The following is a 24,591-nucleotide window of genomic DNA, read 5'->3' on the forward strand; positions in this document are numbered from 1 at the left end:
GAGAGACGGGTTTGGGGGGGGGTTTTCGGCTGTTTGGTAAATGAATGGAAGGACATATGGGGATTGTTTTTGTACGTATTTGTGGTAAAGGAGCCTTTTGAACATACCAAACAAACAGATACTAAAGTATGTCTCATCTCTTTGGTTTGATATTAGATTACATTTACATTTGAATCACTAAGCAGACGCTCTTATCCAGAGCAACTTATAATTAGTGCATTCATCTTAAGATAGCTATGTGAGACACAGTTGTAGTAAAAGTTTTCCCTAAATAAAGTACCAGTCAAAGGTTTGGACACACCTACTCATTCAAGGGTTTTTCTTTATTTGTACTATTTTCTATATTGTAGAATAGTAGTGAAGACATCAAAACTATGAAGTAACACATATGGAATCATGTAGTAACCAAAAAAGTGTTAAGCAAATCAAATTATATTTTAGATTCTTCAAAGTAGCAACCTATGCCTTGATGCCTTGATGACAGCTTTGCACACTCTTGGCATTCTCTCATTCCAGCTTCACCTGGAATGCTTTTTGAACAGTCTTGAAGGAGTTCCCACATATGCTGAGCACTTGTTGGTTGATTTTCCTTCACTCTGCAGTCCAACTCATCCCAAACCATCTCAATTGGGTTGAGGTAGGGTGATTGTGGAGGCCAGGTCATCTAATGCAGCAATCCATCCCTCTCCTTCTTGGTCAAATAGCCCTTACACAGCCGGGAGGTGTGTTGGGTCATTGTCCTGTTGAAAAACAAATGATAGTCCCATTAAGCGCTAACCAGATGGGATTGCATATCGCTGCAGAATGCTGTGGTAGCCATGCTGGTTAAGTGTGCCTTGAATTCTAAATAAATCACAGCGAGTGTCACCAGCAAAGCACCATCACACCACCACCTCCATGCTTCACGGTGGAAACCACACATGTGGAATTCACCTACAATGTGTCTCACAAAGATCAACAACAAAAAAATCTCAAATTTGGACCAAAGGACAGATTTCCACCGGTCTAATGTCCACTGCTCGTGTTTCTTGGCCCAAGCAAGTCTCCTCTTCTTATTGGTGTCATTTAGTAGTGGTCTCTGCAGCAATTGGACCATGAAGGCCTGATTCACGCAGTCTCCTCTGAACAGTTGATGTTGAGATGTGTCTGTTACTTGAACTCTGTGAAGCATTTATTTGGGCTGCAATTTCTGAGGCTGGTAACTCAAATAAACTTATCCTCTGTAGCAGAGCCAGTTTCATCATAGCGCTTGATGGTTTTTGCGACTGCACTTGAAGAAACGTCCAAAGTTCTTGACATTTTCCGGATTGACTGACCTTCATGTCTTAAAGTAATGATGGACTGTTGTTTCTCTTTGCTTATTTGAGCTGTTCTTTCGATAATATGGACTTGGTCTTTTACCAAATAGGACTATCTTCTGTATACCACCTCTACCCTGTCACAACACAACTGATTGGATCAAACGCATTAAGAAGGAAAGAAATTACACAAAGTAACTTTTAGCAAGGCACACCTGTTAATTGAAATGCTTTCCAGGTGACTACCTCTTGAAGCTGGTTGAGAGAATGCCAAGAGTGTGCAAAACTGTCATCAAGGCAAAGGGTGGCTACTTTGAAGAATCTCAAATATAAAATATATTTAGATTTTTTTGGTTACTACATGCTTCCATATATGTGTTATTTCATAGTTTTGATGTCTTCACTATTATTGTACAACGTAGAAAATTGTAAAAATAAAGAAAAACCCTTCAATTAGTATGTGTGTCCAAACATTTGACTGGTACTGCAGTTATCAGCTAATTCAAGGCCAGTAGGAAAAGACAAGTGCAGGTAATTGTTTTACTTCGATATATTTTTGTAGTTACTCCTATGCCATGTAAAGCCTTTTTAGATGTTTCCAAAGCCCCTGTAGTAGAAGTATACACTCCATTGTGTGCTGAACAACCACATTGCGCTGAACAACCACATTGCGCCCTCCTAGACTGGTGGTGGCGGTAGAGGAGGCCTTCACACACATTAAGCGCATGCAGGAGGAGGAGCAGAAGAAAGCCCCTGGGGACGTGATGGACCCCCGCGAGGCCGCCCAGGCCATCTTCCCCTCCATGGCCCGCTCCCTGCAGAAGTATCTCCGCACCACCAGGCAGCAGCACTGCCACAGCATGGAGAGCATCCAGCAGCACCTGGCCTTCTGCATCACCAACAACATGACGCCCAAGGTGACCAAGTGTTCTGATCAGTGGAGGCTGGTGGGAGGAGAAATTGGAGGACAAGCGGATTGTAATGGCTGGAATGGAATAGTTTGATGTTTCATTCCATTCCATTCTAGCCATTTCAAAGAGCCCGTCCACCAACTTAAGGTGACATCATCCCCCACTGGTTTTGACCAACTCCTTTGAGTGGCACCTTACTTGTATAGTAGTAACAAATAATTATGTTATTGGAAAAGTGCTAACTCCTCTCCTCATAGGCCTTCCTGGAGAGTTACCTGACCCCCGGGCCCACCTTGCAGTACGGCCGCGAGCGCTGGCTGGCCCGGCAGTGGACTCTGGTCAGCGAGGCGTCGGTCACCAGCGGCCTCAAGGAGGGCGCCATCTTCCTCCTCAAGTGCATAGACTTCAGCCTGGTGGTGACGGCCAAAAGGATCCCCTACATCCAGCTTTCAGAGGAGTTCATCGACCCCAAGTCGCACAAGTTCGTCCTGCGGCTACAGTCAGAGACCTCTGTGTAGAACTGGACAACTGTTTTTACCACCACACACCTTTTTTTAGTTTTGTTTTCAAAATGGTTTTATTTTGGGTTTGCAGTTTTATTTTATTTTAGGATTTTTATATTATATATGAATATATATGTTACACATGTTGGATATATGATCCTTTTTATCTATGGTTTGCCTGGTTTATGAGTTAATATAAAACAAATGTTTTAAAAAATATACACCGGTGATGAATTTGACTTGTCTTGCATGCACACACAGAAGATTGAACTGGACTCTGTGGAGATGGAACTGTAGATGAACAATGTGTGCACACAACTGCATATGTGTCAATGTCTATGAACACAATCGCTTGTTCCACCTCTGAAAGACCGATGCAGAGCTCAAGACAAGGAATTGTTTTAATTCCATGACTCCAGACAGAAAGTGGAGACCGAAGGAGGAGGGGGACGGCCATTTTGACATCTCACCAAAGAGTCAAATGACACTACTGTTGCCATGGACATTCCTTCATTCCCCCTCAGCCAAACCACTACAGATGGTGAACTGCCACTATTTAACTTCTGGACAAAATGTATCTTTTAACACCAGCGTCTCAGGCCTGTCTGCTGTTCTGAAACTATAGCTACTTAATTTACATTTTTTACGTTACATGCACATGTTCTCTATATCTGTATATTGATTATGTATAAACACATTGTGATATAATGCTGTTTAAGTCTATGCGTACTGGGTCAATCTCCCTCCCATTTCCTTATATACTGATCTGTGGGTGTACAGAGCAAGAAATGAATATCGGTAGCATTCATTGTTGTTCTGATTTAAACAAAACCCTTGTTTAAGCTGTTATTGGTGATGTTAAATAGAAATTCAAATTCAATGCCAATTTTACAATTACCCCCAAGGCTGAAGTCCTTAAATCTCCCGGGGATCTGCGAAAAAAAATCTATATTTTTAGACCTCAAAGTATGTACTGTAGTACGGCTTATGCATACAGCAGCACTTTCCCAGGCGCAATGTAGCAATGCAACAGCATGTTATACTGCAGTACATCTCGTCTACAAGCCAACTCTCTCTCTGTAACAGGTTATTCTGTACTATACAGGACTATGTTATTTTATAAGTACTACTGTCAACACGGGCTCAGAATGGTCCATCCATATCCCAAATTAGCATATGTAGCATTTTCAACATACCATTATACACTCATGGCTGGTTTGTAAAGCAGAGCTCTTCAAACGTTTAAAACCCAAAGTATTATTCCATATTAGGAATCCCATAGGATCCTGATTGCTGATGTAAGTCAATATTTACAGCTTCTGTAATGGATTTTGGAGATGTTCTGCTGTCTCGTTCCACTTTTACATTTTTTTCATAGGATGGTCCCACTTCCCAGTGTAGTCATATTTTGATAACGTGCCCATTAAGGACCCTGTATTTGCTGAAACTAACAATTACCTTTTTATAAAGCGATATCTCTTCTCGGGGTTCAGGCTTTCACTTCTATCACGCTTCCTTTGCATGATAGAGCACTCCAGGAGAGAAGATGCACAGATACAACTAACGTATGACACTGATTTGGACCACAGCCTCAATCTGCCTGTGTACCTTGTACGCAGAACTCTATTCTGTAGTTATTACCATTGAATGTCTAAGCGGTTAATTAAGCTAATCGCCTCTTGAGATGGTGAGTATGGTATGAGATGGTGAGTACGGTATGAGATGGTGAGTACGGTATGAGGGGGTGAAGGAGCCTCCCTTGTAACTCACCCGTCTGATTAGTCTTCTATTACAATGTCATCAAGCGAGATATCATGTTGAGCCGTGAATCTGGGGACCCGATGGCTTTGAATCTGTTCCTTATTTAAAAAGGATGAACATAAAAATCCATCATGACATCAGAATCCTATATTCTCCCCTAGTGAATGTGGGTGGCAGATTGAGATCCATCCAGGATGAGTTATTTCAGAGGTGATCAGGATCCTATCTACTTAAGATCTCATAAATCCCCATGTAGAATGGACTTCTGGCTTGTAGAGGTCCTCCACGTTATTACAGCTCTGCATGTCATTCATGGAATACAAAACTGTCTGTCAGCGCCCCCTGGCAGACAAACCAGAAGGTGTCAGACTTTGGTCTGGCAAGGGGTTGCTGTTGGCTGCAGACACATTTTCACACATTCACAAACAAACGCATGGTGCCGTGTAAGGTTATACACAAACCATTTTTAACGATCAGCATGTGGCTCATAAAAGCCACTTGGAAATGCAATTCTCTTTTCTCACTCGTCATGAAAACAAACATATTTTTATACTTATAGCACCGGGAGTCTTTTGTACCCATAATTGATGGACTTTGTCTTTACACTGTATGTATTTATGTAGCTAAGCGTGTGCATATGCCATTCCCTTATCACATGCTCAGCCTTCCCTGTATTGACCACAGATTGACGTTTATTGGGATTAGTCTTGCCCTGGAGGCAGAACTGAGCGATTTCTGCTAGATGTGCCAGTGGCAAAGTCAAATTGTCTGTATGGCAAAAATTCATAAAAACAAAAAATTGCTTTTTGTTCTTAATTTAAGGTTAGTGTTAGCAGTGTGGTTAAGATCATGCCTTTGTGCCTGTGGCAGCTAGTGACCACTCTGTAGAGCTGCCTCCAGTACAGGAGTCATCCCAATAAATGCTAACCTGGGTATTGACCTCTGTCATGGTTTGCTGGCCTGTTCACAGATCTGTTTGTGCTGTTACTGCCAGGTTGGCTAAAGGTTAGCCAGGTTGCACCCATACTGTAGACCTCTGCTTTTTAATGATCTGACAACGCATTATAACCAATGTGTCAATTTCACTATATAACATAGGCATTTGTGTAAAATAAACATTTGTATGAACATTTGTTAACTGGCTCTAAGAAGGACTGTTTTTCAAGCATTCCAGTGAAAGGATATTTTTTGGGGACCATACAACTATATCCTAGGCATGTCTGTGGTCCTGGGGTAGTTATATGTGACACATCAGTGAGTGCCGTTGGTACTAAGAAATCTCTTGTATTGACTGTCACCCAGGCATAGAAAGTGAAATGACCATTACTTGTTGCCTCTTCTGTGAAGGCTCAATAAGGAGCTGTCAGTGTGTATAATTGTCCAGACTAGAGTTCCACTACTTTATAAATGAATACAGTGCAGCCAGACTACCCACAAGTACCACAGTGTGTTATGACCTATTAACTGTCAAACCCCATTTTTAAACATTCTGCTCTGTCATCACCCATTAACAGTTTGATCCTGCTATATGAACCAAATGTCAGCTTTTTGGGGCTGGCTGGTTGTTGTCATGGTGCCCATAGTAATTGGCTTGCTGTCAGGCTCTCAGTGGGGCGCCACACAGCTTTGTGGGTAAATTAATGTGTGCAGCGGCGACGCACGCGACCTCATCCCCCGAAAACTAGCTGCGGTCCCACCTGTCACTACTCATCTATCACCGGTTTAACCCTCGCTTCTCCTTCGCTCTCCAGAAGAGCCACAGAGATACATTGTCAGTGTGGAGAGGAAACGAGAAGCATTTGCATCTAAATGGAATGTTTTTTTTCTCATACTTTTCCTCGTTTGGTTTTGTAATGACTTGGTGATGTGTGCTGGCCTGGCTGTGTGCAGACCGACTGAAGCAGGGAGGAGAGATCAGTGGTATTTTGTTCTCACAGCCTGCTCTGAGCCAGGCCTTTTGGGCTTTGGGCTCTGCTGAACAAGATCAGTTCTGGGTAGGGCAGATCTAAAGTACTACCCTGTGCTCACAGAGTCTGACGAAGCTCTCCTGACCAAGGAGCTTGACTCTGAAACACATCAGGAATACATACTGAAAGGTCCAATGCAGCTGTTTTTATCACAATATCAAATCATTTCTGAGTAACAATTAAGTACCTTACTCTGATTATTTTCAATTAAAATGGTCGAAAAGAAACAAACAGCAAAGGGCAATTTCTCAAGCAAGAATTTACTGTAGCTGGGACTATCTGGGAGTGGTCTGAGAGGGGAGGGGAAAACAGAATTGGCTGTTATTGGCAGAGGTTTGAAACTCTTTCTTATTGGTCTATTAAATGAGAAGTTTGCTTTTTCACAACAAAATCTATTTTTTATGTAAATTCCATGTTATAGAAGGGTCCAGACACTTTTTTGCGATTTCACTTGTTTTTGAGAAAAGTACATCAAGAAGCGATTCACTTCCTCGTCGCAGTATGGGGGCTCTGAAAAAACACGAACAAAGGCTCCAAAAACATTTTGAACTTTAATTGCAACATTATATTCCGTTTTGTTGCGACTCGAGCGATATCTCTCCTTCCATTCCAGCAGGAGGCTACACGGAGAATGGAACAGCTGGGTAGGGGAAACGTTGCATAAAATGCATCGCATGGAATATAACGTTATGGATAATGTTCAGAATGACAATTTAACGTGTACAATATCTAAACACCTGCATCACGATACTGAGAGCGTTTCCGTTTCTAAAATTACATATTGGTGTTTTTGGAGCATTTGTTCATGTTTTTTTAGAGGCCCCGTACTGCACAACGATGATGAGGAAGTGAATTGTTGCTTGGGGTAAGTTTCAAAAAAAAAAGTGAAATCACCCAAAACAATCTGAAACATTACAATTACATGCATTGAGAGTTGGTTGTAAAAAAGCCAACTTCTTTAACTATATAATTTACTGCATCCCACCAAAACAGGTTGAAATTTCAGGTGGTCTTTTCAAGTAGCGTTTACACTAAAATAGCCTCATTTTCACAATTTCACTGTATTATTCCAACCTCATGTGGAAATGTATATAAAACACAGGAAATTACATTTTTGATTGCACTGGGCCTTTAAATGTGCTCTAATAGTGGCAGGTGCACATACAGTGCCTTCGGAAAGTATTCAGAACCCTTGACTTTTTCCACATTTTGTTACATTACAGCCTTATTCTAATATGGATTAAATTGTGACAAAGCAAAAATAGGTTTAGACAGTTTTTTTTTGTTTTTTGGGGAAATTAGCAAAAATAACACATTTACATAAGTATTCAGACCCTTTACTCAGTACTTTGTTAAACCACCTTAGGCAGTGATTACAGCCTCGAGTCTTCTTGGGTATGACGCTACAAGCTTGGCACACCTGTATTTGGCAGGTTTCTCCCATTCTTCTCTGCAGATCCTCTCAAGCTCTGTCAGGTTGGATGGGGAGCATTGCTGCACAGCTATTTTCAGGTCTCTCCAGAGATATTCAATCGGGTTCAAGTCCGGGCTCTGGCTGGGCCACTCAAGGACATTCAGAGACTTGTCCCGAAGCCACTCCTGCATTGTCTTGGCTGAGTGCTTAGTGTCATTGTCCTGTTGAAAGGTGAACCTTTTCCCCAAATCTGAGGTCCTGAGCGCCCTGGAGCAGGTTTTCATCAAGGATCTCTCTGTACTTTACTCCATTCATCTTTGCCTCGATCATGACTAGTCTCCCAGTCCCTGCCGCTGAAAAACATCCCCACAGCATGATGCTACCACCACCATGCTTCACCGTAGGGAGGATGCCAGGTTTCCTCCAGGTGTGACGCTTGGCATTCTCTCATCTCCACAGAGGAACTCTAGAGCTCTGTCAGAGTGACCATCAGGTTCTTGGTCACCTCCCTGACCAAGGCCCTTCTCCCCTGTTTTCTCAGTTTGGCTAGGTGGCCAGCTCTAGGAAGAGTCTTTGCGGTTCCAAACATCTTCAATTTAAGAATGATGGAGGCCACTGTGTTCTTGCGGACCTTCAATGCTGCAGAAATGTTTTGCTACCCTTCCCCAGATCTGTGCATCGACACAATCCTGTCTCGGAGCTCTACGGACAATTTTTTTCAACCTCATCGCTTGGTTTTTGCTCTGACATGCACTGTCTGCTGTGGGACCTTATATAGACAGGTGTGTGCTTTTCTAAATCATGTCCAATCAATTGAATTTACCACAGGTGGATTCCAATCAAGGTGTAGAAACATCTCAAGGATGATCAATGGAAACAGGATGCACCTGAGCTCAATTTCGAGTTTCATAGCAAAGGGGCTTAATACTTATGTAAATAAGCTATTTCTGAACCTGTTTTTGCTTTGTCATTATGGGGTATTGTGTGTAGATTGCTGAGGAATTGGTTTTATTTTATCCAGTTTAGAATAAGGCTGTAACGTAACAAAATGTGGGAAAAGTCAAAGGGTCTGAATACTTCCCGAAGGCACTGTAACTCTCCCCCTCAATCAATCGTCTCTTTTTCTTTGATTTTGTACCTGCAATAAACCTCCCTCTAAGTCCCCCACAAAAAATGAACAAGTGTTAGGGCCACACTGTTGAGCTGACAGAGGTCATCTCCATCCCGGGCCTCATTCTCTACCTACACTTATCCTCTTTCTTAGGGCCATGTCTAGAAATGATTCTAGCTAACCCTAAAATAAAAAAACCTAACCCTTTTCCTAACATTAACCTAATTCTCCTAACCTGCTGCGTAAGTTCTCCTAAACCAGCTCCGAAAAGTCAATTTTAACAAAAGCTGTATCCCTTCTCGACCAAACCCTTTCTTAATCCCATCTTCCATGGAGCTTGTCACTGAATAACCCAACCCCTGAACTACATGCCAGCCGCTCTTTGCATTTACTTCGGCCATTATTCATGTTAAACATCACGTTTTGTCGTGACTCGTGACACGGGTATCAATAAGCCACAACCGTAATTCACACAGTCATTCTGGTCTTAAGTGTTTTCATTCCCTGGTTCCCTTGGTGCAGGGAGAACATGCAGTCATCTGTCCTGTCTCCTGCGGATATAACCTCTTAGCTCCTCCACCACATCCCTTCAGCCATAGCATGGCATATGTATGCATTTTGCCATAATCCAAACATACCGTCTGCATACCACAGCATATGAGTAGCTGGAGGGGGGTGATTTTAACTGAATCGCTCATTATTCATTTATACCTAGTAACACCGATTCACCCAGAGTGTGTGTATGTTAAGTGTGTGTGGTTGCAGTTGTGGGGTGGGCTGCCTGTGCTTCCCACCCTGCATTAGAAGGACTAATGATGTTGCATTATTCAGAACGGTTTGAATAATTCATAGTGAAGTGTATAGCCAGAGAGGACCTCAGTATTTGCTAATTTTTTTATTTAGCCTTTATTTAACTAGTTAAAAACAAATTCTTATTTACAATGATGGCCTACCCCGGACAATGCTTGGCCAATTGTGTGCCGCCCATCATGGCCAGATGTGATGCAGCCTGGATTTGAACCTGGTACTGCAGTGATGCCTCTTGCACTGAGATGCAGTGCCTTAGACCACTGTACCACCCAGGAGCCTCTGTAATGACAGGCCGGAAGTTCTCTCTCTCTCACACGCACACAGGTGGAAAAGTACCCAGTTGTCATACTTAAGTAGAAGTAAAGATACCTTAATAGAAAATGACTGAAGTAAAAGTGAAAATCACCCAGTAAAATACTACTTGAGTAAAAGTCTAAAATAATTTGTTTTTAAATATACTTAAGTATCAAAAGTTGAAGTAAAAATATAAATAATTTCAAATTCCTTATTAAGCAAACCAAACAACCATTTTCTTGTTTTTTAAATTTACGGATAGCCAGGGGCACACTCAGACATCATTTACAAATTAAGCATGTGTGTTTTGTGAGTCCGCCAGATCAGAGGCAGTAGGAATGACCAGGTATGTTCTCTTGATAAGTGTGTGAATTGGACCATTTTCCTGTCCTGCTAAGAATTTAAAATGTAACCAGTACTTTTGGGTGTCAGGGAAAATGTAAAAACAACATTTTCTTTAGGAATGTAGTGAAGTAAAAGTTGTCAAAAATATAAATAGTCAAGTACTTAAGTAGTACTTTTAGTATTTTTACTAAAGTATTTTACACCACTGCATGTACACACCAGTGGAGGCTGGTGGGGGGGGAGTTATAGGAGGACTGGCTCATTGTAATGGCTGGAATGGCAGCAATGGAACGGAGTCAAACGTGGTTTCTATATATTTGATACCGTTTCATTAATTCCATTCCAGCCATTACAATGAGTCCGTCCTCTTATAGCTCCTCCCACCAGCCTCCACTGGTACACACACATCACACACACATACACATACCCAAAACCTTTTAGGTTGCATTACATTTATTCATGCACTATCACATCATTATACAATCAAGTATTTATGGAATCAAGACAACACAACCTGGTCTCATAAGAACCTTTACCTTTACAATCCTCCGCCATAAAGAAGCTTTAGCTTTTATTTAGAAAATGTACAAAGTCATTCTATGATGTACTGGTGTTGCAGTTTATTTCACAGTCTAGTTAAGTATTTACCTGCTATGGGCTAAGAAATTGCATGGTAACAATTGGTTATTTTAGTGCTTCTAGTACAAAGAACTGAACACTACAGATAACTACCTGGTATCAAGTAGTAAAGGCTATACATGTACATATTTAAATAAATCCCACAGAAACCAAGCGTTTACTATTAGATCATTCTCATGCAACTACCATTTCACCCTACAATTTCCATGAAAATGCAAGATAAAATACCAGACTGTTCAATAAAACATGCAATCTCTGCTGGACTGCAGGTTAGTCACTGTCATCATGGTCATCATAGTCTCCGTGATCCTCGTGATCGTCACCATGGTGCCCATCCTCCCTGTCAACCCCGTCATAATCGTCCTTCACATCATCGTCATCCTCAGTGTTGACCTTCCCAGACAGCACGTCTTCGATCCAGTCCTCCAGCTCCTCAGCTGTGGGCAGGTCTTCATCGTTGGACATGTCCAGCCAGACACTGTCCGCCTGCCACAGTGGGGGGTCAAAGTTCAACCACTGGCCACCTCATCCAATTCAATTTTGTCTTCAGCTCAAGAGGTCATACAGATTGTATTGTAACGAGATGTCCACAGGTGTTATCTTACCATTACGTTGAACCAACAGGTGGAACACAACTGAAGTTAAAGGAGTGCTCAACTTACGTCTGTCACGTTCACAACTCCAATCTGAGGCTTAAACAGGTTCACCTTGAAGGTCTTCTCCCAGTATGTGGTCAGCTGGACCGGGGAGACAGACACAAAGGCATTGGTGCAATTTATAAAGCTGAACAAGCACACCAGATGAAACAGGTCATCATATACAGTATGATGGTGTGTGTGGGGTCAGAGGTCATACCAGTGGGAAGTCATCAGGGTCTATCCACACTATACTGAGCTCAGGGTTGTTGGTGTTGTCTCTGGCCACGTCTTTCAGGATCTCCAGGAACTCATAACCATCTGGAGAAATCACAGATGGACAGCTTAGAGATATTTGTACGCACCCATTTGTGTCCTTACCCATGTACTGTATTAAATATGGAATCCGCATTAGGGGAAACAGCGCCACTGTCCGCCCCCAGCACCTTTGTTATTGTTTTTGTTTTGTGGCCAAATGGAGGAGAGGCGTGTCGAAAAACTGCAGTACATATTCTGCTGTTCTATCGGGGGTGTATCTGTTGTTTTCAGTAACATCTTTGTTGTTGTAACATCCCAAACGGACGTTTCAGTTTCACCATTAAGGAGTCCAACTTTACAAATGAGAAAATAAAGATCAACAAACCAGGGTCTTCCTCCTCAGCAAAGGCTACAATGTGGATCCCATCCAGGTTATCCTCCTGGGAAAGGGACATTGAATTTGTAAAGGGTACACATATAATACCACCAGTATAATTCCCTTTTCTCAGGGAGAGGTACAGTAATACTGTAGGTAACTCACCCATGTCTCAAACATGTCCTCTGCACGCAACTTTCTCAGAGTCGCCCTGCGGAAGACAGACCGCAGCCACACAACATTTCAAGAATATCCAACGGTAAACCGGGTCATCCGTATGAGATCAGGAAGAATAACAGTGATGATATGAAAAATGACTGGATTCTAATGATCCATCTGCACCAACGGGAGAAGTTAGACCCACAGAACTAAAGGGTGGCACACATCGCATTCAATGTGGATCTCCTGTTCATCTACCGATCGTTCAGTGAAGTCTGTCAACATTTTCACGCAATTCTAAATGTAAAATCGGTTTGCACACGGTTCACTCTCGGGAGGCAAACGCTACTGGTGTGTTCGAGCCCTAAAATGACATCTTTTTTTCGGGTTACCTTTTGTGTTGGTGGACAAACTCCACTATCTCCATCTCTGAGAGTTGCCTGCCAGGGAGGATGGCTGGTTCCTCCATGAAGGGCTCATAGAAGTTTACCTCGTTCATCTTCAGAGAAAGGTGCTTCGCCGTCTGCGTCACAACACACATACTTAGCCATCACTGAAGTTGTGTAGAAACGGACCTAGGTGCTGTCTACACTCACACAGGTTTGACTTGATTCAGGTTTGTGGAGTGTACTGTACTTACAGCTTTGTCGAATGTGGCGAAGAACTTGATGTAGGGCTGAAACCGCTCTGAGGCCTCCTGGAACGCCTTGTAGTCTGATAGAATGGAAGAAGAGGAAGAGAGAGAGAGAAAGAAAGAGATTACAGTTTGGTAGGATTGCATTCAAAACTCATCTTCCTTCAGAAAGCTATGTGATCAGGAAAACAAGGGTTGACATTCAATTTCAATTTCCCAGCGTAATCTCTCTCCCTCCTCCTCAGTAACAGAACCATTTTACATCCAGCTTCTGAGGCGCCAGGCTATCCTCTCAATAAGCCCTAAGGTCACGGCCGTAGGACCTACAATCTTCTCTCCGAAATAGGATTTTTCCTAATAAAAGCTGCATCACGCCTTTGTCAAATATGAGATTTTATCTTCCCTTCTCTCGTTTCTCTGTTTCTTCTTTGGAGCAGCACTGTCTATAATTGCTCTCGACCTATTAGACAGAGAACTAGAAACTATTAAAAGCCTCTCAGGAGGCAAGAAGGAGTGTAGATCAGCCCAGAACAAAGTGTCTTTTTAGCAGCTGGCTTAATGGCTATTTGCCTCTATTAGGTCCTATGTGGAGTAGTGAGCTTCTGGGGAGTATTGGGCAGGAACAGCAGGGAGACTTTAAGGGGGCTGATTAGGACAGCTGAAGTATGAAACCACACTGAGACGAGTGCACCTTAAAGCAAGGGACAATTTCTCACTCCCAACAGTTCTTCACACAATTCACTTGTTTGACTCGTGTGAACAGGGCATCTCATAATGCATGCTTTGGCATACACAGACTCACATGAGTCCTCTCCCTTGAAGTAACCAATGAGGCGTATGTCTTCCTCCATCCTCTCAAAGGCCCTCAGTTCCATGGGATTACTGATGAGCTCCACTGGGTCCTCCAACACCTAGGGGGCAGAGCAGCACAACAGCATGTCCATTCATTAACACAGTGGGAGAGAGTGGGCTGTGATGAGTGAGTTGCCTTTAATAACAGAAAAGTTGCCACTTGTACCAGGCAAAAAGCATTGCTTGTGCTGTACATGAGCAACAGAAGTTTACTCCTTGCGTTTATCTTCTATTAATTCATCATGTTTGCTCTCTACTCCCTTCAAACTCTACACCACCAGCTGTATTTACCAATTACAACATCTCTTTAAACACTAACTCTGCTTATTTTCCCAGGAAAGACAAGGGGGAGAGGACTTACTGTTCTCCCGCTGAGCCTTGCATTACCTCTCTCTCCCATGTCCCAACTCCCCTTTCCCTCCCTCTTCCACCTCCCTCTTACCTCTCTCTCCCATGTCCCACCTCCCTCTTCCATCTCCCTCTTCCCTCTCTCTCACATGTCCCACCTCCCTCTTCCCTCTCTCTCCTACCTCCCTCTTCCCTGTCCCACCTCCCTCTTCCACCTCCCTCTTACCTCTCTCCCATGTCCCATGTCCCACCTCCCTCTTCCCTCTCTCCCCTACCTCCCTCTTCCCTCTCTCTCCTACCTCCCTCTTCCCTCTCTCTTCCACCTCCCTCTCTCCCCTACCTCCCTCTTCCCTCTCTCTCCTACCTCCCTCTTCCCTCTCTCTCCTACCTCCCTCTTCCCTCTCTCTTCCACCTCCCTCTCTCTCCTACCTCCCTCTTCCCTTTCTCTCCTACCTCCCTCTTCCCTCTCTCTCACATGTCCCACCTCCCTCTTCCCTCTCTCTCCTACCTCCCTCTTCCCTGTCCCACCTCCCTCTTCCCTCTCTCTTCCACCTCCCTCTCTCTCCTACCTCCCTCTTCCCTCTCTCTCCTACCTCCCTCTTCCCTCTCTCTCACATGTCCCACCTCCCTCTTCCCTCTCTCTCCTACCTCCCTCTTCCCTGTCCCACCTCCCTCTTCCCTCTCTCTTCCACCTCCCTCTTACCTCTCTCTCCCATGTCCCATGTCCCACCTCCCTCTTCCCTCTCTCCCCTACTTCCCTCTTCCCTCTCTCTCCTACCTCCCTCTTCCCTCTCTCTTTCACCTCCCTCTCTCCCCTACCTCCCTCTTCCCTCTCTCTCCTACCTCCCACTTCCCTCTCTCCCACCTCCCTCTTCCCTCTCTCTTCCACCTCCCTCTCTCTCCTACCTCCCTCTTCCCTCTCTCTCCTACCTCCCTCTTCCCTCTCTCTTCCACCTCCCTCTCTCTCCTACCTCCCTCTTCCCTCTCTCTCCTACCTCCCTCTTCCCTCTCATGTCCCACCTCCCTCTTCCCTCTCTCTCCTACCTCCCTCTTCCCTGTCCCACCTCCCTCTTCCCTCTCTCTTCCACCTCCCTCTTACCTCTCTCTCCCATGTCCCATGTCCCACCTCCCTCTTCCCTCTCTCCCCTACCTCCCTCTTCCCTCTCTCTTCCACCTCCCTCTCTCCCCTATCTCCCTCTTCCCTCTCTCTCCTACCTCCCACTCTCCCCTACCTCCCTCTTCCCTCTCTCTCCTACCTCCCACTTCCCTCTCTCCCACCTCCCTCTTCCCTCTCTCTTCCACCTCCCTCTCTCTCCTACCTCCCTCTTCCCTCTCTCTCCTACCTCCCTCTTCCCTCTCTCTTCCACCTCCCTCTCTCTCCTACCTCCCTCTTCCCTCTCTCTCCTACCTCCCTCTTCCCTCTCATGTCCCACCTCCCTCTTCCCTCTCTCTCCTACCTCCCTCTTCCCTGTCCCACCTCCCTCTTCCCTCTCTCTTCCACCTCCCTCTTACCTCTCTCTCCCATGTCCCATGTCCCACCTCCCTCTTCCCTCTCTCCCCTACCTCCCTCTTCCCTCTCTCTTCCACCTCCCTCTCTCCCCTATCTCCCTCTTCCCTCTCTCTCCTACCTCCCACTTCCCTCTCTCCCACCTCCCTCTTCCCTCTCTCTTCCACCTCCCTCTCTCTCCTACCTCCCTCTTCCCTCTCTCTCCTACCTCCCTCTTCCCTCTCTCTTCCACCTCCCTCTCTCTCCTACCTCCCTCTTCCCTCTCTCTCCTACCTCCCTCTTCCCTCTCATGTCCCACCTCCCTCTTCCCTCTCTCTTCCACCTCCCTCTTACCTCTCTCTCCCATGTCCCATGTCCCACCTCCCTCTTCCCTCTCTCCCCTACCTCCCTCTTCCCTCTCTCTCCTACCTCCCTCTTCCCTCTCTCTTCCACCTCCCTCTCTCCCCTACCTCCCTCTTCCCTCTCTCTTCCACCTCCCTCTCTCCTCTCTCTCCTACCTCCCTCTCTCTCCTACCTCCCTCTTCCCTCTCTCTCCTACCTCCCACATCCCTCTCACCTCCCTCTTCCCTCCCCTAATGATCCTACTCACATCCAACAGGAATTCCACCAGGGTGTCTGCTGAGAATTCCCCGTCAAACTCGATCACACGGTCGTCCTTGAAGATGTACAGACTGCCCTCCTCCTCCAAACCTGAGAGCCCAGAGGAAAGGAGGATTCAGGAAGCATTGTTGACTGATTGCCAACTGGAAAACAAGCCTTGACAAATACCTATTTTGTAGAGGTTATGGTATTTTGATATTTTTGATGTAAAAGATTAGTTCAGAAGCCTTGTTCCCTATTCATGTTTTGTGACCAGGGATTTGCCTGACCATATGACCTGACCAAGAATATAAACTCAGCAAAAAAAGAAATGTCCTCTTATTTGTATGAACATAAGATTCAACAACTGAGACATAAACTGAACAAGTTCCACAGACGTAACTAACAGAAATGGAATAATGTGTCCCTGGTTAAAATCAAAAGTAACAGTCAGTATCTGGTGTGGCCACCAGCTGCATTAAGTACTGCAGTGCATCTCCTCCTCATGGACTGCACCAGATTTGCCAGTTCTTGCTGCGAGATGTTACCCCACTCTTCCACCAAGGCACCTGCAAGTTACCAGACATTTCTGGGGGGAATGGCCCTAGCCCTCACCCTCCGATCCAACAGGTCCCAGACGTGCTTAATGGGATTGAGATCCGGGCTATTTGCTGGCCATGGCAAAACACTGAAATTCCTGTCTTGCAGGAAATCACGCACAGAACGAGCAGTATGGCTGGTGGCATTGTCATGCTGGAGGGTCATGTCAGGATGAGCCTGCAGGAAGGGTACCACATGAGGGAGGAGGATGTCTTCCCTGTAACACACAGCGCTGAGATTGCCTGCAATGACAACAAGCTAAGTCCGATGATGCTGTGACACACCGCCCCAGACCATGACAGACCCTCCACCACCAAATCGATCCCGCTCCAGAGTACAGGCCTCGGTGTAACGCTCATTCCTTCGACAATCAGCGCGAATCCAACCATCACCCCTGGTGAGACAAAACCACGACTCGTCAGAGAAGAGCACTTTTTGCCAGTCCTGTCTGGTCCAGCGACGGTGGGTTTGTGCCCATGGGCGACGTTGCTGCCGGTGCTGTCTGGTGAGGACCTGCCTTACAACAGGCCTATAAGCCCTCAGTCCAGCCTCTCTCAGCCTATTGCGGACAGTCTGAGCACTGATGGAGGGATTGTGCGTTCCTGGTGTAACTCGGGCAGTTGTTGTTGCCATCCTGTACCTGTCCCGCAGGTGTGATGTTCGGATGTACCGATCCTGTGCAGGTGTTGTTACACGTGGTCTGCCACTGCGAGGATGATCAGCTGTCCGTCTTGTCTCCCTGTAGCGCTGTCTTAGGCGTCTCACAGTACGGACATTGCAATTTATTTCCCTGGCCACATCTGCAGTCCTCATGCCTCCTTGCAGCATGCCTAAGGTACATTCACGCAGATGAGCAGGGACCCTGGGCATATTTCTTTTGGTGTTTTTCAGAGTCAGTAGAAAGGCCTCTTTAGTGTCCTAAGTTTTCATAACTGTGACCTTAATTGCCTACCGTCTGTAAGCTGTTAGTGTCTTAACAACCGTTCCACAGGTGCATGTTCGTTAATTGTTTATGGTTCATTGAACAAGCATGGGAAACAGTGTTTAAACCCTTTACATTGAAGATCTGTGAAGTTATTTGGCTTTTTACGAATTATCTTTGAAAGACAGGGTCCTGAAAAAGGGACGTTCCTTTTTTTGCTGAGTTTATGACAAATTATGACGTACCCAGTTTCTTGGCAACTTTGGCATCTTTCTGAGAGTCGACCATCCCAAAGCCAATGTCCTTGTCCTCCAGGACCTGTGCAGTCAGCTGAGGATTTAGCAAGACACAACATTTGTCATCAGCCAACTTGGTATTTCAACAACGTAGCAACAATGTGTTGTGGGCACTTATTTCCTTATGATCCACCTCAATCATTAGACAAATTCAGCATTGCATTAGTCCACTGTGGGAAATAGAAATATATAACCTGCTTTCAAGCTCAACTTCCTCTCTCCCTGATGCTTGGAATTTGGGCTAGCAACTGCAGCCAGTGCTGTCTTTGTCTATACAGCTTTGATCACCAAGGTTCTAGAGGAGAGCACCCTGTGGACTGACTGTGGGAGAAACTCCTTTGTAAGTGTCAGCACTGTTTACTGTTCAGAGAACACTTCCTCAGAGAGGAACAAAGGCCTCCAAACTACCACTGCACTGCAGAGGGCTAAAGTGGAGTTTGACTCAGGTCCTTTTGTTGTGACTGGGGTGGGTACTTCTAACTTTTTGAAAAACAGATGTTTGCAAATAGTTAAGCTACTGTTTAGTATGCATCTATATTGTCACAAGAAGCAGTGGGGCCTCTTTCATTAATTAGTTCATGTATTCTGAGCCAAATAAGTAGTTACAGTGCATTCGGAAAGTATTCAGAACCCTTATCTTTGTCCACATTTTGTTAGGTTACAGCCTTATTCTAAAATGGATTAAATAGTTGTTTTCCCTCATCAATCTACACACAATACCCCATAATGACAAAGCAAAAACAGGATTACACATTTTTCCAAATGTATTAAACTGAAAAAAACTGAAAAACACATTTACATAAGTATTCAGACCCTTTACTCAGTACTTTGTTAAACCACCTTAGGCAGCGATTACAGCCTCGAGTCTTCTTGGGTATGACGCTACAAGCTTGGCACACCTGTATTTGGGGAATTTCTCCCATTCTTCTCTGCAGATCCTCTCAAGCTAAGTTAGGTTGGATGAGGTGCGTCGCTGCATAGCTATTTTCAGGTCTCTCCAGAGACCTGAAAATAGTTCAATCGGGTTCAAGTCTGGGCTTTGGCTGGACCACTCAAGGACATTCAGAGACCAAGCCATTCCTGCATTGTCTTGGCTGTGTGCTTAGGGTCGTTGTCCTGTTGGAAGGTGAACCTTCACCCCAGTCTGAGGTCCTGAGCGCTCTGGAGCAGGTTTTCATCAAGGATCTCTGTACTTTGCTCCGTTCATCTTTCCCTCGATCCTGACTAGCCCTCCAGTCCCTGCCGCTGAAAAACATCCCCACAGCATGATGCTGCCACCACCATGCTTCACCGTAGGGATGGTGTCAGGTGTCCTCCAGGCGTGACGCTTGGCATTCAAGCCAAAGATTTCAATCTTGGTTTCATCAGACCAGAGAATCTTGTGTCTCATGGTCTGAGAGTCATTTAGGTGCCTTTTGGCAAACTCCAAGCGGGCTGTCATATGCCTTCACTGAGGAGTGGCTTCCGTCTGGCCACTCTACGATATAAAGGCCTGATGGGTGGGGTGCTGCAGAGATGGTTGACCTTCTGGAAGGCTATCCCATCTCCACAGAGGAACTCAGAGTGACCATCAGGTTCTTGGTCACCTCCCTGACCAAGGCCCTTCTCCCCCTATTGCTCTTGGTGGTTCCAAACGTTTTCCAGTTAAGAATGATGGAGGCCACTGTGTTCTTGGGGACCTTCAATGCTGCAAAAAGTGTTTGGTACCCTTCCCCAGATCTGTGCCTCGACACAATACTGTCTCAGCGCTCTACGGACAAAAGCTTTGATTAGGGAATTCTAAATTCCAACAGAACAAAGTGTATAAATCAATATCAAATATTTCAATGCCCTTGGTTTTTGCTCTGACATGCACTGTCAACTATGGGACCAACTATGGGACCTTGTGTGCCTTTCCAAATCATGTCCTATCAATTGAATTTACCACAGATGGACTCCAATCAAGTTGTAGAAACATCTCAAGGATGATCAATGGAAACAGGATGCACCTGAGCTCAAGTTCGAGTCTCATAGCAAAGGGTCTGAATACTTATGTAAATAAGGTATTTCTGTTTTTAATTTTTAATAAATGAGCAAAAATTTCTAAAAACCTGTTTTCACTTTGTCGTTATGGGGTATTGTGTGTTGATTGAACATTTGTAATTGAATCCATTTTAGAATAAGACTGTAATGTAACGAAAAGTGGAAAAAGTCCATGGTTCTGAATAATTTCAGAATGCACTGAATAAACTATAATTATAAGCTGACCTAGAAACAGTCCTGGGACATTGGGGGAATCAACATGGGAATACACATAATCATCACATCCTGATGGTATGATATTGCTCTGTTCTACAAGAGAAACCGGGTAATGCTCTCTCTGAAACTACCCATCAACCTTTTTCATTTTTTTTATTTCACCTTTATTTAACCAGATAGGCCAGTTGAGAACAAGTTCTCATTTACAACTGCAACCTGGCCAAGATAAAGCAAAGCAGTGCGACACAAACAACACAGAGTTACACATGGGATAAACAAATGTACAGTCAATAACACAATAGAAAAGTCTATATACAATGTGTGCAAATGTAGTAAGATTAGGGAGGTAAGGCAATAAATAGGCCATAGTGGCGAAATAATTACAATTTAGCAATTAAACACTGGAGTGATAGATGTGCAGAAGATGGATGTGCAAGTAGAGATACTGGGGTGCAAAGGAGCAAAAAATAAATAACAATATGGGGATGAGGTAGTTGGGTGGGCTATTTACAGATGGGCTGTTGCTTAAAGTTAGTGAGGGAGATATAAGACTCCACCTTTGACAAATTACAGCAATATAACCCATAGAGTTCCCTCTTTAGCCCAGGGGTGTCAAACTCATTCCACGGAGGGCCGAGTGTCTAAGGATTTTTGTTTTTTCCTTTCAATTAAGACCTAGACAACCAGGTGAGGGGAGTTCCTTACTAATTAGTGACCTTAAATCATCAATCAAGAACAAGGGTGGAGCAAAAACCCGCAGACACTCGGCCCTCCGTGGAATGAGTTTGACACGTTTATCAAGTATGGAAAAGGGAAATAAGATATTATTCTAGTTTTAGTCTGTTCTTTCTCATGACATGTTGTAACAGATAAGCTTCAGTGTAAGTGACTGAAAGGTATGTGTGATTGAGGTGCCATTTGGCTAAACATTTGGCTTTGACTAATCTCTGACATCAAATCTTAGTTTTACAAAGATATGGTCATATAGCAGCTGTCCAGGCACAGAACTTATTTCCCTTGTCCACACAGTGTCCAGCAATCCTCATTTAAAATGTCCTGGTGGCGCATAAAGATGTCAACTCTATTTATGATGTCACCGGAGTTGAAGTGACAGACGGTTAACTTCAGCGAGCGAAGACATGTAAATCAACCAGCTTGAATGTTATGGAAAGACGATGCTGACCTTGGGAACAAACAGGTGCTTTTACGAAGACGTATCTAAGGAACTAGGATGTGTAATATATCTTCCATGTCAATTATCAAATGAAATGTATAAATTCACTGTGATTACCATTAAGCCTTAAAGCTCTACATGTCCCCATCCTCATCTGTTAAAATGACCTTTTCTCTGTGCTCTACACATTTTGTCTTGGGGTCGAATAATAATCCCATAATCCTATTCACAACCTTATTGACCTTGCTTACCAGGAAACATTTACTATCCGGGATCCTTGGAACATATCTACCCTAAACCTTTACCTTAACCATAACCATAACCTAATCCTTCCTTAACCATTTTAAATTTCAACTTCAATGGGGGGTAGGGACATCCCAAGTATCCCGGATAGCACTGACCCTCAGACAAGGACTGTTGGCTGACCTATAGCATCTGAACATCCCTGCACTACTTCCCCCCTCTCTCTCCTCCACTCTCACCTCATCTCCTCTTTCCCCTCTTACCTCCAGCACAAGCTCAGTCATCTGAAGCTGCTTCTGCCTGCCTTTGTGAGCCGGCTGCGGTTCATGGTAGAGTAGGCACAGCATGTCAAACCTCTTCAGAGCCTTCTTGTAGTTGCGTTCGTTGATGTGCAGAACGCGGTCCTTCCCGTCAAAGCTGGGGAACTCCAGTCCCTGCTCTGCAGAGCACAGGGAGGCCAGGTACAGACAGGGCAATAGGGACAGCCAGAGGAGCTGCATGCTTCTTAGAGGGAAATACCCACTAATGGACAATGAGTAGGAACTGGAAGAAGCAGGGGAAACTATACAGAACTAGAACCCTTGAGCCTTCAATGGGTAGTAGCCAGTACTAGCCATCAATTTGCACCAGTAAAAGAGGTTTTGGAAATAACAAGCAAGAGAAGAATTGTTGTTCGCCCTAAAGTCTCCAGCTCTAGTTGTATTCTTTCACTCTCTCTTCCTCTCTCTCTTCCTCACTCTCTCTTCTGCCTCTCTCTCTCTTTTTCCCTTCCTCGTTCTCTCTCTTTCCTTCTCACTCTCTCTCTCTTTCTCTCTCTCTCTTCCTGACTCTCTAGTTCTCTTTCTCTCTCTCTCTAGTTCTCTTTCTTTCTCTCTCTCTCTCGCTTTCCCTTCCTCGTTCTCTCTCTTTCCTTTGCTCTCTCTCTTTCTCTTCCTTGCCTGCCTCACACTGTTGTTGAAAAAGTAAGTCCCCAAAAGTGAATCCGGGGAGTTTGGCAGAGTGGAAAGCTCACAATAAAATAGCAAGTGACCCCCTCTCTATCGCACTTTCGGGGCCTCTTTATGAGGCCAATTGTTTCTGGGCTTAAAATAACTGTTGGGCTGCAGAAAAGAGGACAGATAGATAGATAGGAGAACCCCAGGGGGTTTCCACTGTCTCTCTATCAGCGCCTGACATGATGAAACATCTCTCTAGCTGTCGGGGGAATAGCCAAGGAGTTGGGATGTGGGTCAGAGGAGAGAAGTGGATCTGGAGTGAGAGGGTTCACCATTATTTTTGGAATGAGTGTGTTTTCAGTAATGCGAAGTGCTGTTACAGCATGCATGTTATCCTAATACAGTAGAGGGTTTAAAGAATAATAGGTATAAAGCCTGATCTACAATGTGAAGGAAATGTAATCATTGCCCTCACACAAGCCACTGTTTGTGCTAAGGAAGCCACAGTGTGTTTAGCTAACATTCCAATCCTTGTACTCTGTGTCATATGGCAAGGAGTGGAATGATATCTTAACAGACTGGTACCCAGACTAACAGTGTGTTACCATGGTGCAGATGAGCGTACTGAATACTGATTTGTTCATTGTGTAATGTAGCTCCACGGCCGGATAGAGGGCCAAAATAACACTTACAATGCCAATGAAGACATGAGAGAAAAGTTTACAAATGTAATGTCTGTGTCCTATATTTGTCAGGCGGACTAACAGCATTGAACGAGGGTGTGTACATAACTATGATTGAATACGTTTTGTGTTTGATCAAATTCAAATCCAATGAGCAGCAGATTGAGGCCTCTTTACATTGAAACAAAAAGAAGCAATGTACAGAACCAACCTGGACTCAGAGCTACATGTAACATAGTAAAAGGAAATCTGTCTCCCGCCAAGTAGTATATGTTACGTTTCCTATGGTATGTATTAATTTGTGGATGTCCATCATCCATTTCGTATGATATCTTCCGAAATGCAATTTGTATAATATGTTTCGAATCCCAATTTGTTGTGGCTATCGTAAGCTAGTTGGCTAGGAATTATGGTTAGGAGTTAGGTTAAAGTTAGCTAACATGATAAGTAGTTGCAAAGTAGTTGTAAGTATTGCAAAGTGGCTAAAATGCTAAAGTTATCCGTGATGAGATTACGCAAACTATTAGAATTTTAGCAACCAGGAAATGGAGGAGCGATTTCTGCATAGTGCTTCTTCAAAGATGCACTATGCAGAAATCGCTCCTCCATTTCCTGGTTGCTAAAATTATAATAGTTCGCCTAATTTCAGTTTATGTAACAAAACAAGCAGTCATTGTGTAGAGATTCATTGTACCATCTAAATCGTTGTGAAATATATTTCCAAAACCAAAAATATTGTATTTTTAGCTGTTTGAAACTGGTGTACAACACCGAAAGTAAAAGATGCAAAAACGAAACTTAAGAAGGAGAAGCCTAGAAATAACGCATAGAACAGATCTACCGCGTTCTATACTTGCATTCAACATTTATAACTCACGTTTCTAGGTGAATTTTGTCAGGTCATCCCAAAAAAATACATATTGTAGCTTTTAGTAACCTGTTTTATGTAACTATACCTACATTACATATCATACTAATTTGGGTGTCTCGGATTTACGTTTTCTTTGTTAAATCTAGTCTTTGAGACCAGGGTGACGGAACACACACAAAATGCGCGTATGGTCCCAATATTACAGGGAGATACGTCAATACCTGTAAT

The 24,591-nt window shown here is 44.2% G+C and overlaps 2 protein-coding genes across 4 annotated transcripts in view; one reads left to right on the forward strand and one right to left on the reverse strand.

Moving 5' to 3' along the window:
- The window catches only part of LOC115179835 (vang-like protein 1), a 53,249-nt gene extending 47,638 nt beyond the window's left edge, over positions 1 to 5,611 (forward strand). For all 3 annotated transcript variants that reach the window (XM_029741661.1, XM_029741663.1, XM_029741662.1), the window contains exons 8-9: positions 1,981 to 2,215; positions 2,467 to 5,611. In XM_029741661.1, coding sequence (XP_029597521.1) covers positions 1,981 to 2,215; positions 2,467 to 2,727 — 496 coding nt within the window. In that variant the 3' untranslated portion in view covers positions 2,728 to 5,611. The remainder of the gene's footprint in view (positions 1 to 1,980; positions 2,216 to 2,466) is intronic.
- Positions 5,612 to 10,849: 5,238 nt separating this feature from the next.
- On the reverse strand, positions 10,850 to 22,659 carry LOC115179176 (calsequestrin-2). The gene is made up of 11 exons (XM_029740534.1): positions 22,138 to 22,659; positions 18,169 to 18,253; positions 16,412 to 16,512; positions 13,918 to 14,026; positions 13,122 to 13,195; positions 12,874 to 13,004; positions 12,488 to 12,533; positions 12,332 to 12,386; positions 11,909 to 12,009; positions 11,716 to 11,790; positions 10,850 to 11,539 (listed from the first exon to the last, which is right to left on the reverse strand). Exons 1-11 carry the CDS (start codon positions 22,372 to 22,374, stop codon positions 11,324 to 11,326), a joined length of 1,230 nt encoding a protein of 409 aa, XP_029596394.1. The 5' UTR covers positions 22,375 to 22,659; the 3' UTR covers positions 10,850 to 11,323.
- Positions 22,660 to 24,591: the final 1,932 nt, after the last annotated feature.

Source organism: Salmo trutta, chromosome 39 (assembly GCF_901001165.1).
Source record: "Salmo trutta chromosome 39, fSalTru1.1, whole genome shotgun sequence".
NCBI classification, from domain to species: Eukaryota; Metazoa; Chordata; class Actinopteri; order Salmoniformes; family Salmonidae; genus Salmo; species Salmo trutta.

Coding starts and splice junctions, on each gene's coding strand:
- LOC115179176 (XM_029740534.1), bottom strand. CDS start 22,374: ATGCAGCTCCTCTGGCTGTCCCTATTGCCCTGTCTGTACCTGGCCTCC. Junction 16,513..18,168: donor CAAAGTTGCCAAGAAACTGG/GTACGTCATAAT, acceptor CTGGGCTCTCAG/GTTTGGAGGAGGAGGGCAGT. Junction 14,027..16,411: donor TGGTGGAATTCCTGTTGGAT/GTGAGTAGGATC, acceptor TCTGCCCCCTAG/GTGTTGGAGGACCCAGTGGA.